We start from the raw sequence: 15,269 nt of genomic DNA, 5'->3' as shown, positions 1-15,269 counted from the left end.
CCAGCCGACAGCCCTGTGAGTGCGTCACTCTGCGGGGGGGGGGGTTCCACCGGCCCCCCAGATGGCTTCAGGTGGCCACGGTGTGAGAGACCCTGAGCCAGAACCACGCGTCTAAGCTGGTCCCATCTCCTGACCCGCAGGACTTGTGAGATGATGAATGTTTGGTGTCAGATGCTTCTCCGCATGGGGATAATTTCTTGGGCAGTCCCAGAGAAGGAACGTACTCCCCAGCCAGGCCAGGGCTGCAGGGAGGCCGGGCAAGCCTCTGAATCATTGTTGGATCCCCGCACCCAACGTGGGCTTTGCATGAGAATGTATGCCCTGGAATGAAGGAATGAATTATTGACAGTGGTCAATAGCTTCCCTTCCCAGATCAGCAGATCCGATAGGCCTCAGGCCCTGCCTTGAGGAGAGCCTCATTCCTCAATCTAACCCTCCGGGGCCTTGGGTCTTGATGGTGTCAGGTTACCTTGTCCTGGAGAGAACCTCCCAGCCAGTGGGCCCCAGGGATGCCTCCTGTGCATCCCTGAAGGGGTCACAGGGGCCTGGAAAACAGGAGGGGCTGCACAACGTGACCGGAAGGGCTTACGGCTTGGGCATCTGGGAACTGAAGAGATGGGCCAGGGAGTGGGTGGGGACAGGGCAGGACTGCAGGCACCTGACCGCTGGCCCAGGCCTGAGGCTGCTGGCTGGCACTCCAAGGGTCACTTCTGCTCCATCTGATGACCAGAGCCGGGGTGCCTTCAAAGTCCTTACCTGCGTTAGCCCTGCCTCAGGTGGCTGTCGTCCTTGTTTGCAGACAGGAAAACTGAGTCTCGGGGTCATATTAATCAGTGCCCCGCCGTGGCAGCGGGCTGAAATTCCAGTCTTCCCCTAATTGTCACTGTTGCTCTCTGACCCACGATGTCCTCGTTTGTAACATGGGGGTGGCTCCAGGGGCCTGGAACTCCGTGCTGAGCTCAGACGTGAAGACACCGCTGCTGGGGGGCATGGAGCCAGGGAGCTGGGGGCACCCCTTCCTGCTGGCCCCGTTGCCCCAGCGGAGGCACAGGCTGGGCATGCCCTATCGCATGCTTTGAGACCCTGGGAGCCAGGGCCCGAACCCCTCAGGATGTCAGAGGGAGGCCAGGGTGTCTGGGAGCTCTCAGGTGGGGGGTCACCCACCCTGCAAACCAGTCACACACTAGAGATGCTCCCCCACCCGAAGGTGGGTGAGCCTCAGCTCCCACCTGTGGCTGTGTGGTCTGCAGCATCCAGCGGGGCGTCGTGGGATGCAGGCAGAGCATGGCAGGCGCCAAGCCCCTGAGCACACAAACTCGTCTCCTGTCCCATTTTACACATGAAGACACGGAGGCTTACAGTGTCACAGAGTGAGCCAGGAAGACTCCAGAATCTCCTGAACTCATCCGAGTCTTGCCAAGGAGCCCCATTTTCTGGAAATGCCCATCTCTGGAGCTGGCTCAGTGTCCCAGCGCCCACTCTGGACTCATTGCCTGGAAGTCCCACTGCCCCCATCCCTACCCTTCCAAATCCTGCCAAAATGGCAAAGGTAAAAATAGTTAAAATAGGTAAAAATAGTTCAGGTGGATTTCCCTGGTGGTCTAGTGGTTAAGAATCTGCCTGCCAGTGCAGGGGACACGAGTTAGGTTCCTGGTCCAGGAAGATGCCATGTGCCGCGGGGCAGCTAAGCCCTTGAGCCACACCTACGGAGCCGGTGCCCCGCAACAAGAGGAGCCACTGCGACAGAGAGAGTAGCCCCCACCAGGCCGCAACTAGAGAAAGCCTGGGCTCGACAGCAAAGACCCAGGCCAGCCGGCCGGCCCCCCGCCCCCCCCAAAAATAAATGTAAATCGTTCAGGGGTGTTTGACCCAGTGAATTCCCCTCTGAGAATGTACCCATTGAAACACGAAGACCTCAAAGCATAATTCCTGGAGCACTTTCTGCTTTGTACAGGCATATTCCACTTGCCTGTCCTTGACATCACCCACAAGTTACATCGTAACAGTGATATTTATTCCTTTATTTCGGTTGCACCATGCAGCTTGGGGGATGTTCGTTTCCGAGCAGAGATTGAACCTGTGCCCACCCTGCGTAGGGAGTCTGAACCCTTGGGCCTCCCGGGAAATCCCGTTAACAGTGATACTCAGAGCTCCAGGTTTGGCTCCAGGAGCCTAGGGCCTGCTGACCCTTTAGCCCTCACAGAGCCTTCCGGGTGGACGGCAACATAGCTGCCATTTCACAGACAAGGACGCTGAGGCCCCCGGGGGACCTCACAGAGACAGACCCTCGGGGAGGGCCGCGCCCATGCAGCCCGGCTCAGCCTACCGGCACCCCCCCACGGGCACTGCGGACACGCGGAGGAGTGAGTTCCCAGGTGCGCGGAGACCCAGACGAGTTGAGAAGGAAAGGCAGCAAGTCGCAACATGGTAAAAAAAGAGGTGTTTGCCTGCGTCCTGCCGGGAGGCGGGGCCTTCGCCTCGATGCCGCTGCGCCTCTTTGGTCTGGATGTCTTGTGAGGAACCTGAAGTTACCCCCCGTGTTATACAGTGTAAGCGCGCCTTTTAGGGTACCAGGTTCCTCCGCGGCACCTCGGCCTGCAGCCCCCTTCCCCTCGTCCCGGGGCCCCTGGTGTCTGCGCCGTGTCTGTCTCCCCCTACAGGATGGCTCGGAATTCCTCCCTTGGGCCATCCGGAGCCGCGCGGGGTGAAGCCCTGCTGTTGAAGGAAGCCTAAAGCCCACCTTGCTGCTTGGAACAGTGACCCTTCGGGGTGGCCCCAGCGGGTGCCCTGGGCTCTGGCTCCTGCCACGCACGCAAGACTCAGAAAGGTCGCACCACTGACCCAAGGTCACACAGCTGGGAGGGGCGGAGCCAGGAGCCAAATCCAGGCTGAGACTGTCGCCTGTTGTCTCCCCCAAACCCGGAGGGGGCTGAGCCACAGTCCCTCCTGAGCCCATACCTGCCACCAGGGGGCTTCCTTGCCGTGTCCTGGGTCAGGTGCGAGCAGATGACTCTGCCCCGGGTTCATCCACCTGTCTGTCCTTCCGTCTGTCAGTCCTTCTGACCATCTGTCCATCCTTCCACCCATCCACTCACTGGCTAATTTTTTTCAGGCATTTATTCATCCGCTCTCCCCAGGGTGCCCACCGCAGGCCGGCACTGTGAGCTCAGAGACAGATCCAGCACGGCCCTGCCTGCCAGCAGCTCGGAGCTGGCAGGGGACGTGTGGGGACCTGCACAGGGAAGCCTCTGCAGTGAGGCGGCATGTTTTCTGTTTCTGCTGCGGCGAAGGGTAGTCTGGGTATGTTTGTTCAGGGGGCAAAGGGCGCGTGAAACTTGGCGACAGTGACCGAGAAAACATGCTTGTCTCAGTGCCACCTCCAGGGCGGCCCTCACACCCTGGATCCCGACCCTCCCTGCTCCGACTCTCACTGGCATAGGCTGCTCTCTGGCAGACTCATTATTTAGATTATTTTTTGTGTTGGTTGTCTGTCTCCTCCCCTGGATCACAAGAGCCACAGGGAAGGGACTTTTGCCTGTGTTTACTGCTGTGTTTATTAAAGTGGCCTGGTGCCTAGGATGCGGCATGCAGTAGGCAGGAAGTGTTTCTTGCGTGGGTGGGAGGTGTGGGCGAGGGTATGGGTGGGGGCATGGTTGGGGGGATGGTTGGGGTGTGGTTGGGGGGCATGTTTGGGGACATGGTTGGGGGGATGGTTGGGAGCATGGTTGGGGGCATGGTTGGGGGCGTGGGTGGGGGCGTGGGGGGAGGCATGGGCAGGGTGGGCTGTTGGGAGACCAAGCAGCTGGGGGCATGGTTGGGGGGATGGTTGGGGGCGTGGGTGGGGGCATGTCTGGGGGTGTGAGTGGGGGCGTGGGGGGAGGCATGGGCAGGGTGGGCTGTTGGGAGACCAAGTTGTTCGGGGCTGTGCAGGTGGGTAGAGGGAGCGGATCTGAACGTGATCGTCAAGGGGTTGTCCTCAGGAGTGGGTGCCTCACAGGATGCGGGGTGCAGGCGGAAAGGTATCCAGGGTGGTTCCTGGCTCTGGCTCGGGTGCCCGGGTTTGACTGCAGGAAACATGGAACTTGACCACTCCATTTCTTCAGTTAGACCGCATGCCTCAAGTTCCCTCACCGTCCGAAGGACTGGCCTCCGCAGTGTAGCATCCCAGCTGGATATGGCCTGCTCAGAACAGGCCTGTCCCCTCCCTCTTTCTAGAACCTGCGCTCCTACTAAGGCAACCTGCATGTTTGGCTGGCTACTCCCACAGGGACACACCCGGAGCGTGCCCCAAGTGGTCCCCGACGCGACGCAGGTGCCGTCCTCCTCTCGTGGAGGCAGAGACGGAGGTAGGGGAAAGTCAAGGGCTTGCCTGAGGTCTCGGGGCTGGGATCTGAGGGTGGGTGGCCTGGCTCCTAACTGGCCGCTGGCCTGCATCTAAAGGTCAAGGTGGGCCTCAGGACTGGCCTTGGACCGCCTGCCTCTTGCCCTCTGTCCTCTGTCGTGGCAGCGGACGCTGCCAGCCTGTGTTCCCCACCCGTCCCACAAACACCTGAGCAGGAGGCGGGGCTCCCCGTCTGTCAGCGCGACCTGGTCAAGGTCAGCCTGTGGTCCACCAGTCAGGGGACAGGAAGCAGGTGGACACACAACCCCAGGGCTGCCTGGAGGGGGCTGCCCGGGCGCTGCCGTGTCGACACCTCTCCCAGTCCTGCCAGCTTCCTGGTTGGCAGCACACACACTGTATGTGACCCTGGGCAAGTGCACTGCCTCCCTGAACTTCGGTGTCCATGAAGGGCTGCGTTCTGGTGTCACATGGGGGTGAGTCATCAGGGCAGGGCCCATGGGTCTCAGGGCCTGGCCCGCGGCATCAGAGAGGGGCTGGTTGGGTAAGTATCCAGTGACCAGATCCAGCCCTGCTGCCTGCATGGCCCTGGCTGCGTCCTTTTCCTGGGCCTCAGTGGCTCCATCTCTAAAATGGGACCATCAGCCCTGCCTCTTCCTGGGGCTGTGACAAGGACGCCCTGAGATGGTGAAGGAGGAGGGCTTGGTTAACTAAAGTGGGGGGCACGGCCAGGGAGAGGTCACCATCCTTTACAATGGTTCCCAGTGACCAGCCTTTTATTGGAGTGGCTTCCCCTTTAGGAGCGCCCTGATTTGGTTAGCGGCGAGGTCGGGAGCCCTGGCCCCTGGTCCCCTCGCTCAGCGAGCCATGCTCAGAGCTGGGTCCGAGCTGGGTGCTGGGGACTCAAGAGTTGGATCTGGCTGGAGCCCTGGGCACACGTAGACAGATGTGGAAGTAGCAAGGGGAGTGGGGCCCAGGGTGGTAGAAGGACGTGGAGGAGACCTTGGCCTGTGGCTGGGCTGCTCACAGGAGGCCCTGGCTGCCTCCCTGAGGCTTTGTCCTTGGTGGCCCATCGCCCCCACGCCCTCCCTGCTAGCTGGAGCTCCCTGGGGATGGGACTGGGCTGCCTGAACGCAGCCTCAACTCAGAGTTTGTTTGTTGAATGAATAAGTGAGGGAGCGTTGACGGTTACCCAGGCAGGAGCAACTCCAGGGGAGTCAGGGAGGCCCAGGGATGGATAAGGGCTGAGCTTGGGTTTGGAGAGATGCGGGGGGCATCACAGCCTCCCCAGGGACTGGTCTGAAACCCTGGCCTGTAGGTGGTGGGCACGGTGATCCTGCTTTCTGAATCTGACATCACCCGTGGCCTGGATCCCGAGGGCACTGGGACAAGGGTCCTTTGGAGCAGGTGGGAGGGAGTCCAGGTGGGCATTGACCCGCTTGCGGCCTGGCACAGCCTCTGCCTCTGGGGCCACTGGTCAGCAGGCTCTGCTTCCTGTCCCTGCCCCCACCGTGGCTATTTAAGGTCTGTGAGGAGCCCGCGGGGAGCTTCAGACGCCACCCTGGTGGTGGCACCAGACAGACCTCTCAGGCAGCCTGACCTCTGCGCCTTCCCCGCCACCCGCACTGTCCATGGATTTTGTTGCTGGAGCCATCGGAGGTCAGAGTGGGCACCGTGGGGCGTCAGAGGGGGCTGTTGCTCCTGGGGGAACCAGGGTGGGGTGGGGGGGCTGGAAGGAGGCGCTCTGTCCGGGGAAGCAGTGAGGTTTGAGGCCTCTAGGAAGTGGCCGGTGCCTGGCGGGGGTGCCACAGGTGCTGGGAGGAGAGTGGAGGTTTCCCTGGAGATGATGGGGCAGGTGGCCCAGAGCCCAGGAGGAGCTGGGTGGGGGTGACCCTGCTCCAGGGGCTCGGCCTGGAGGCTGAGGGGCGGGCAGCGGTGGGGGTGTAGAGGGTGGGTGGTCTCTCCGCCTGGCCAGGGGGAGGCTGGGAATCATACGCATGGAGAAGGATGGGACGAGAGGCTCCAGGAGAGGGTGGATGGTGGGGACCTGTCGGGCTGACTGTAAGGGCAGCAGCGTGGTGGGGGAGGGTCCCAGATGAGCCTGGCACCCCCAATGGCTCCCTGGCTGTGTACCCCCGTGGGCCCGCTCCCACCTGGCTGGGCCTCCAGCCCATTCTCAGCTCTGGAGAGAAGGCTGTTGTGAAAGCCGGATCCAGGAAGGGGCTCTGCTCCTCCCAGCTTGGCTTGCACCGGCTATTTTGGGTGAGATGCCCTCGACCTCTGTCCTCTTGTGAAACGGCAGGGACTGCTCATCAATACTTCTAGGAATAGCGTGGGGTGTTCTGTTCAGAAGGGGTGAGCAGTGCTGAGATGGGAATGACCCGGGCCCTGGCCTTACCAGTGGGCTGTCTGAGGTCCCCTCTGGGGGCTGGGCCTGAGGCTACCCTGGACATCAGCCCCCTAAGCAGCCGGGGCTCGACCTGCCCAGGATCTCACAGCAGGAAGGGCTCCCGAGTCCCGCGTCTTCCTGCCAGGGCCCCGGGAAGGCTTGGGTGGAGAGGGTTCCTGCTCTCTGCGCCTGGCACTGGGGCGGGGGAGGCAGACCCGGGTCTCTTCCTTGAGGAACCTTCATTCTGGATGGCAGCAAAGCCCTGCGATGGCCAAGTGACCAATGTGTCTTCTGGCACAGGGGCAGCCCAGCGTATGGGTGTCAGGGAAGCCTCCGAAGAGGGGGCGAAGGTGTGGCAGGGTTTTGATGCATGAGTAGGAGTTTGGTGTGGTATATGTAAAGGTTGTCCCTGTGTGCGTGCTTAGTCGCTCAGTCATTTCCGACTATGCAAGCCCAGGGACTGTAGCCCGCCAGGCTCCCTCTGTCCGTGGGAGTCCCCAGGCGAGCGTACTGGAGTGGGTTGCCATTTCCTCTTCCCCATGGAACCTTTCCAACCCAAGGATTGAACCCGTGGTTCCTGCCACGTCTCTGCATTGCAGGCCGAATTCTGAGCTACCTGGGAAGCCCGTATGTAAGGGTTGAGGAAGGTAATTCTCCTCAAGTCAGTGAGTCATGTTTTGGCTTCACTCTTTTTGTTCTTTCACTTGTGCATTCATTCACTTTATTATTTCATTCATGCATCTTTACTGAGTCCTGGGCTACATAACAAATAGGCACAGCCCCCACATACCTTGCTGTTTTCAGGTGGCCCTCACCGAGCCCCCCACTCTCGGGATGAAACCCCAGGGACCTGCCCGCTCTCTGTGTTCCGCGTGGTAGTGCTGGGAGCTTGGAGCTTGAGACCCCGGTGTTAGGAAAGGAGAAAGGGAAAGAAGGCGGCAGGTGTCCCCTCGGCAGGAGGCAGAGGCCCCTGGTCCGGGAAGCCCCGAGTTCTACTCTGTTTCACGCAAACTTGTGCTTCCAGCAATCCCCCTCAGAGGCCTGCTGCCCCGGGCTTTCTCCACCCCCAGCCTCTGCCAGGGCTGTGCCCCCTCCGTCACCCCCTACAGCTGCGAGGTGCAGCAGCCTGCTGGCCTGCAGACAGACCCTTTACAGACTGAGGCTTGAGCATGAGCTCAGCCTGGCTAGGAGACAGGGCCCAGCAAATGGACCAGTTCTTCTGAAACGTGATGCCGGAGGGGAGGCCGTGAAGCACCCTTGCCTCTCAGAAGGAGGGTCCAGGGAGCCAAGACTCGGAAGTAGAGACCACTGGCAGCCTGGCTGACATCACGTTACCTCTCTAAGCCTCAGTTTCCTCATCTGTACAATGGCGGTCGCGCTCCCCTTCTGTTGAGACGTGGTATGGACAAGAAGAGCGTGGTCAGGGCCCCCCCTCCTTTGCTGAGATGGTTCGGGCTCCTGCTCTCCTCACCAGCTCCCCTGGTTTTCTGACAGGTGTCTGTGGTGTTGCTGTGGGCTACCCCCTGGACACGGTGAAGGTACGGTCATTGCCAGGCCTCTGCCACCCACCCCAAGACCCCTGCCTGGGCTTAGGTCCCCATCTATGGCCGGAAGAACTTTCTAGCCTGCTGGGCAGACCTTGTCTCTCCCCCCTCAACCTCCCCTCGGGTACTCAGGACCGTCAGCGCTCCCTTCTCCCTGCTGACTCAGGTCGCTCACCTTGAAGGGGGTCACTGTCACTTCAACCATCAGGGATTGGCTCTTGCCCTTCCCCAGGGCCTGCCGACCTTGCCCCGGGCCTGGAGCCACCGGTTCCTGAAGCCCACTCCTCCCACAGGTCAGGATTCAGACGGAGCCCAAGTACACGGGCATCTGGGACTGCGTCCGGGACACGTATCACCGGGAGCAGGTAGGCCTGGGGCCAGGGTCATGGACAGGGGGTGGGCTCTGGGGCTGCCACTCAGCAGCCTGCCTGGCAATCCTGAGCTCCTCTCCGAGCCTCCGTTCTCGCACCTTCCAAACGGGAACAGCTGTACCAGCCCCCCGGATTCCTCTGAGGACGAGAGCTGGGGTTCTGGCACATAGGAGGCGCTCAGAGTGAGGTCCTGCCTCCAGGAGAGGATCTGGAAGGGGCTTCAGGGGACTTCAAAGGTCAGGGGAGGACCCACCAGGCGGGGCACCCCTCCAAAGAATGCTGGGTGGAGTCATCAGGGGGCCAGCTCAGAGCCCCATCTGGAGGTGGGGTCTCAGGGACACTTGCCAAAGTGAACTTGGGAATGGGTGCCAGCCAGAGGGGAGCGAAAGAGAAACAGCAGAGGCCGCGCCGCCAGTTCAGCACCACTGTCGTCACAGCAGCCCCGGGGCGGGCCTGGCTTCCAGGGTGTCACAATCCCCGTGTGCAGCTGAGGAAGCTGAGGCTGCCTTGCCGAGGTCCCGTGGCGGGGGGTGAGGGGGGACAGCTGGCTCCTGGCTCCAGGGGCCCCAAGGGCAGCCGCTCCTCCGGCCTGACTCGGGCCTCGGGGCCCCTGCACCTGCCCCAGCTGCGGGGCTTCTACAGGGGCCTCTCGCTGCCCGTGTGCACTGTGTCCCTGGTCTCGTCCGTGTCCTTCGGCACCTACCGCCACTGCCTCGCGCACATCTGCCGGGTCCGCTACGGCAGCGCCGACGCCAAGCCCGCCAAGACCGACATCACGCTCTCGGGGTTTGCCTCCGGCCTCATCCGCGTGAGTAGGGGCGGGGTGAGGGGGTCCGGGGACCCCAGTGGGGGGAGAGGTGGATGGAGGCTGGGGGACTGTGGCTGAGGACACACCTGACTCGGTAACCGGGGGGCAGGCTGGGGGGGGGCCTCTCTGAGCTTCTCTCTTCATCTGTAAGGGGTGTGCTGAGGTCACACATGTCAAGCCCCCAGCCCAGGGGGCTAACTGGTAGGAGCACCCATAAGATGGCAGTCAATAGTATGAGTAAAACAATCCTATGTTATTAATATATGTTAGTATTGTCAGTGCTCACATTAAGTGTTGCATTATTCTCAACATTAGTTAAATAACACATTAATATGTCGATCCCTGGGTCAGGAAGATCCCCTGGAGGAGGAAATGGCAACCCACTCCAGTATTCTTGCCTGGAAAATCCCATGGACAGAGGAGCCGGGCAGGCTACAGTCTGTGAGGTCACAAGAGCAGGACATGACTGAGCGCTTTAGCAGCAGCGGTCATGACCAGATGAATGATGTGACCGAGTACTTTCATGAGCTGGAGTCACAGTGACCCGACGCCTACTGTGTGGCGGGTGCTCTGCCAGCAGGGGATGCGCAGCTGAAGGAAGGGCTGGCTCCAGCTGGGTGGGCAGAGCTGGCTTTGAACCCGCCTCACCATGGCCCGTGGGCCAGCCCGGAGCTTCCTGTGGCTCACGTACCCTTTGAGGGCACCGTGGGCCAGCCCGGAGCTTCCCAGGGCTCACGTTCCCCTTGGAGGGCACCGTGGGCCAGCCTGGAGCTTCCCGAGGCTCATGGGCGGAGGCTAAGGGAGCCCTGGGGCTTGTGGGCGGCACTGCCTCCTCACCGTGGCCCCCTCCCCCAGGTGTTCCTGACCTCGCCCACTGAGGTGGCCAAGGTCCGCCTGCAGACGCAGACGCAGGTGCAGCAGCGGCGGCGTCCTTCAGCCACGCCCCCCACGTGCCCCGTGCCCCCCGCGGGTCTGCAGCCTGGGCCCAAGTACCGCGGGCCGCTGCACTGCCTGGCCACGGTGGCCCGAGAGGAGGGCCTGCGTGGCCTCTACAAGGGCAGCTCGGCCCTGCTCTTCCGGGATGGGCACTCCTTCGCCACCTACTTCCTCTCGTATGCCATCCTCTGTGAGTGGCTGACTCCCGCCGGCCACAGCCGGCCAGGTGAGCGGGGGGCCTGGGGTCCGGGACGGTGCGGGTTAGGGTATGCAGGAGGTTGGTCAGCCCAGCTGGCATTGGGGCCTGGAGAGGAGACAGGGAGAGGCCGCGCTGGCCCCCAGGGCCCCCAGGTGGGGATGCTTGTGGCCCCCAGCACGAGTCAGGACAGGCCTGCTCCGGGTGGCGGTGGACAGGTCACGTGGGTGGCGAGAACCCAGGGCACCCTCACGGCCAGGAGGCCCTGCCCTGGGTGCCTGACACCCCCACCCCGCCCAGTCTCCCCCGTGCGGCTTCTGACCCAGGCGCCCATGTGCTCTCCCCGCAGATGTCTCGGGCGTGCTGGTGGCCGGTGGCTGCGCGGGGGCGCTGGCCTGGGCCGTGGCCACCCCCATGGACGTGATCAAGGCGCGCCTGCAGGCAGACGGCCAGGGCGGCTGTCGCTACCGGGGCCTCCTGCACTGCGTGCTGACCAGCGTGCGGGAGGAGGGGCCGCGCGTGCTCTTCAAGGGGCTGCTGCTCAACTGCTGCCGCGCCTTCCCCGTCAACATGGTGGTGTTCGTGGCCTACGAGGCCGTGCTGAGGCTCACGCAGGGCCTGCTCACGTAGCTGGCGCCCCCCACCCACCCCGGGCGGGGGGCGCCAACCTGCCAAGAGCTCCCAGGGGGGCTGCAAGGAGCTAGAGGAGGCGGAGGGGGGTGCGAGGGTCTGGACCCAGGGGGCTACTATCCCCCGGCCTGGCCAGGGCCTGCCCGCCCGGCGACAGACCACGAGGGGAGGTGGGGGCCCTGCCTGCCGCTGGCTCGGTTGACCTGAGGGTCAGAGTCAGGGAGGCGCGGTGGGCCCCGGGGATGAGGATGTGTTGGCCCAGGGCCGTCTGCGCATTTGGTTGGTGGGTCCATCCCTGGCTTCCCTTTCAGCCTTCACCGCCGCCCCGTGTCCTCAGGGCACCCCTGCGTCCAGCTGACACCCCCTCCTGCACCCCCGCCCCCCTGCCCCCCCCCCCCCCCCCGTCAGCTCTCCCTGCTGTGTGGGCCGCCCTTCAGGCCTGGGACCCTGGCACAGCTGTCGGGCGCCCGCCAGCTCGGTCCCCGCACCCAGCAGCCCTGGGAGCTTCGTGTGAGGCCTGGTCCCCCTTGTTCCGCCTGCAGGGCCAGGACTCAGTGGGGAGCTGTTGTTAATAACACGTTTTTCTCAGGCTGCTCAGGCGTGTTGCTCTGTGTTCTGTGGGGCTGGTGACTGGTTTTCCGCCTCGTCAGCTGGTCCTCAGAGGCCAAGGCCCTTGCCGCCTGAGTGGCCGGGCGCCCACCAGGCAGACGGTGCACGGAGGCCCAGCCCAGCTCCCCCCGACTCCCCCAGCTCGTGCGAGAAGCCCGCCGCAGCACAAAGCCAGTTCTCCTTACCCCCCTCCCTGTCCCAAAGCCACGGGCTTTCTGAGTCAAGACTAGGGCCTGCAGGAGGGGGCCGGTGTATCCTCAGCGCCGCGGAGTCCTCACGCAGGTCCTCACGCCAGCTCAGAGGGGGAGCCAGGCCTGCCCAAGGCCACACAGCAGGGAGGATGGGGGACCTCACACCCGCACTTCTGAGACCCCAGCCCTCCCTCGGGCACCACGTGGCTCCCAGGGATGGTCCAGCATGAACGGTTGGGTGCCCACTGTAGCAGCCCTCTGGTAAAGTCAGGCGACCCCTGCCTGGACACTCGCTCCCTCAGACACCAGCCTCGACCGTGACTTTGAACTGAAGGACATCCAGGGTTCTGGCTGAATGAAAAACTCTTTGCTGTTCCCAGAAAACGTGGGTGGACCCTACTCTGGCCTCTCCTGTCCCAAGACCCAGGCATTTGCTTACCCGCTGTGCTCTCTATGGAAGCGCCCCCTCCTTACCTCTGCCTGGCTGACCGCGGGGCCCAGATGCCACTTCTGCAGGAAGCTCTCCCTACCTGCCCTCGCTGTGGGAAGGTCTCTCCTGCTGTGGTCCCCTGGGTCCCCCACTCACCGTCCGGTCACTCATCCATCTCCTGCCCCCACCCCCACCCCATCCCACCCCAGGCTACAAGCTGCCCATGGGCAGCACACGTTCAGATTGGTCAGAGCCTGGCACAGAGCTGGTGCTCGGTGTGTGTGTGTGTGTGTATGTGTGTGTGTGGTGTGTGTGTGTGTGGGGTGTGTGTATATGTGTGTGGGGTGTGTGTATATGTGTGTGGGGTGTGTGTGGTGGTGTGTGTGTGTGTGTGGGGTGTGTGTGTGGGGTGTGTGTGTGTGGTGGGGTGTGTGTGTGGGGTGTGTGTGTGTGTGTGGTGGTGTGTGTGTGTGTGTGGGGTGTGTGTGTGTGTGTGTCTGTGGGGTGTGTGTGGTGGGGTGTGTGTGTATGTGTGTGGGGTGTGTGTGTGTGTGTGGGGTGTGTGTGTGTGGTGGGGGGTGTGTGTGTGTGTATGTGTGTGGGGTGTGTGTGTGTATGGGGTGTGTGTGTGGTGGGGTGTGTGTGTGTGTGGGGTGTGTGTGTGGTGGGGGGTGTGTGTGTGGGGTGTGTGTGTGGGGTGTGTGTGTGTGATGTGTGTGGGGTGTGTATGTGTGTGGGGTGTGTATGTGTGTGGGGTGTGTGTGTGTGTATGGGGTGTGTGTGTGTGTGTGTCTGTGGGGTGTGTGTGGTGGGGTGTGTGTGTATGTGTGTGGGGTGTGTGTGTGTGTGTGTGGGGTGTGTGTGTGTGTTATGTGTGTGGGGTGTGTGTGTGGGGGTGGGGTGTGTGTGTGTGGGTGTGGTGTGTGTGTGGTGTGTGTGTGTGTGTGGGGTGTGTGTGTGTGTGGTGGGGTGTGTGTGTGGGGTGTGTGTGTGTGTGTGGTGGTGTGTGTGTGTGTGTGTGGTGGGGGGTGTGTGTGTGTATGGGGTGTGTGTGTGTGTGTGTGGGGTGTGTGTGTATGTGTGTGGGGTGTGTGTGTGTATGGGGTGTGTGTGTGTGTGTGTCTGTGGGGTGTGTGTGGTGGGGTGTGTGTGTATGTGTGTGGGGTGTGTGTGTGTGTGTGTGTGGTGTGTGTGTGTGTGTATGTGTGTGGGGTGTGTGTGTGGTGGGGTGTGTGTGTGTGTGGGGGGTGTGTGTGTGTGGTGGGGGGTGTGTGTGTGTGGGGTGTGGGGTGTGTGTGTGGTGGGGTGTGTGTGTGTGTGTGGGGTGTGTGTGTGTGGTGGGGTGTGTGTGTGTGTATGTGTGTGGGGTGTGTGTGTGTGGGGTGTGTGTGTGGTGGGGTGTGTGTGTGTGTGGGGTGTGTGTGTGGAATGCACGAACGCGTGAGTGAAGGAAGCCCCGCAGAGCATTCTTGGGAGTTCACCAGCAAGCTGGTAAAGACGCTGGGGTGTCCTGGCCAGGTGCTGGCAGCAGGGGATTGGATAACAAAAGGTTTCAATAGCTGTAGAACCCGCACCCGCGTCCTCTTTCTGACAAGAGCGCTGCTAGCCTGCCCAGGTGCTTTGGCCTTGGAAATGGAGTTACCCCTCCCTCCAATGGAGGGTGGGGACCGTTGGTCTCTGAGCTCTGGCCCTGCGTCGCTCGCTCGGGCTTGGGCCACAGCCGTGGAGAGGCAAGGCCCTTTGGAGCACGGAAAAGAAGGGTGGGGAGGAGAAGGGCCAGCCCAGTCGACAGGGCGCTTCCCAGGTGGCGAAGTGGTAAAGATCCCACTTGCTGATGCAGGAGACGCGGGGTTGAGCCGGGTTGCGCCTGGCCCAGCTCTCCACCTGAGTGGGCTCCTCGCTGTCCCCCAGGCCCAGCTCCACTGGACCCACCAGACCGGGCACCCCTGAGGTGCTGTGAGGTCTGAGGGGTGGACACTAACAGTCATGGCGGCTGGGGACGGAATCCCACCTCAGCCCTCAGACAGCGCTGGGCTGCACACCTGCCCATCCCGATGCAGGGCTTCTCTCGGGATCTGTAAGAATCCAGTGTTCTTTAGCAAAATGTGGGGGGTGGGAGCGTCTGTGGCCCTTACCAGCAGTGACTTTGGGCACTGACCTCTGACCCAGCTGACCCAAACATGAGGTGTCTGTTGTTGCTTCTGTTCCACCAGGGGGTGGGGTGAGGTCCCTGCCCCACCCACAGTCACTGGCTGCTGTGGGGCCGCAGCCCTGCCCTCTGAGACCCCAGGACAACGCCCACCCCTCCCCGGGGCCCCGCCAGCCCAGGGACTTGGCTGCGGTCCCTCCTGAGACGCGGGCGCAGGGGAGCAGAGAGGTCACCTCAGCTGCCCAGCCGCACCACCCCACCCTCTGCTGGGAGCTCACCTCCACTCCGGAGGGAGCGGAGGCTAGGCGAGGAGATGGAACGTGCCGCCCGGGTGGGAACCTCAGGGCCCTCCCACAGGACGGGCTGTGAGTGGGCACAGCATGAGACAGGGCAGGTCTGTCTGACACGACCTCACGGGGCGGCCTCGCACAAGCTGCCGTGCTCGCTCCTGGGCTTCAGTCTTCCCGCCTGCAGTACGACATGGGCGGGCAGCGCAAGCCCGGGGCTCGTCCCCATCTGGCCGGGCCCTTGCTCTGGGACCCCCGTGAATGGCCTGGGGCCACTGTCTACACAGCACCTTTCTGACCACCCCCATGGCCGCCTCCCTCGACCACAAAAAATGTGGACACCTGTTTGCGTTCTCCACTGGCTGTCAGGAACATCCAGTGAGTGTGGGA

At 62.6% G+C, this 15,269-nt stretch overlaps 1 protein-coding gene across 2 annotated transcripts; it reads left to right on the top strand.

The window, feature by feature from the left end:
* The first annotated feature begins 3,937 nt into the window (after positions 1-3,937).
* SLC25A47 (solute carrier family 25 member 47) lies at positions 3,938-11,806 on the top strand. Of its 2 annotated transcripts, none has more exons than XM_070477835.1 (6): positions 3,938-4,346; positions 8,223-8,266; positions 8,566-8,637; positions 9,269-9,451; positions 10,307-10,613; positions 10,933-11,806. In XM_070477835.1, the coding sequence occupies exons 1-6, from the start codon at positions 4,076-4,078 to the stop codon at positions 11,211-11,213; spliced, it is 1,158 nt and encodes a 385-aa protein (XP_070333936.1). In that variant the 5' UTR covers positions 3,938-4,075; the 3' UTR covers positions 11,214-11,806. The 2 variants fall into 2 exon arrangements, with proteins under 2 accessions (XP_070333936.1, XP_020769115.2); XM_020913456.2 differs by lacking the exon at positions 3,938-4,346 and adding an exon at positions 5,746-5,998.
* Positions 11,807-15,269: the final 3,463 nt, after the last annotated feature.

This window comes from Odocoileus virginianus, chromosome 16, assembly GCF_023699985.2.
Source record: "Odocoileus virginianus isolate 20LAN1187 ecotype Illinois chromosome 16, Ovbor_1.2, whole genome shotgun sequence".
Lineage (NCBI taxonomy): Eukaryota > Metazoa > Chordata > Mammalia > Artiodactyla > Cervidae > Odocoileus > Odocoileus virginianus.
The sequence above is the reverse complement of the archived record's forward strand: the minus strand, read 5'-3'. Positions and strand labels throughout refer to the sequence as shown.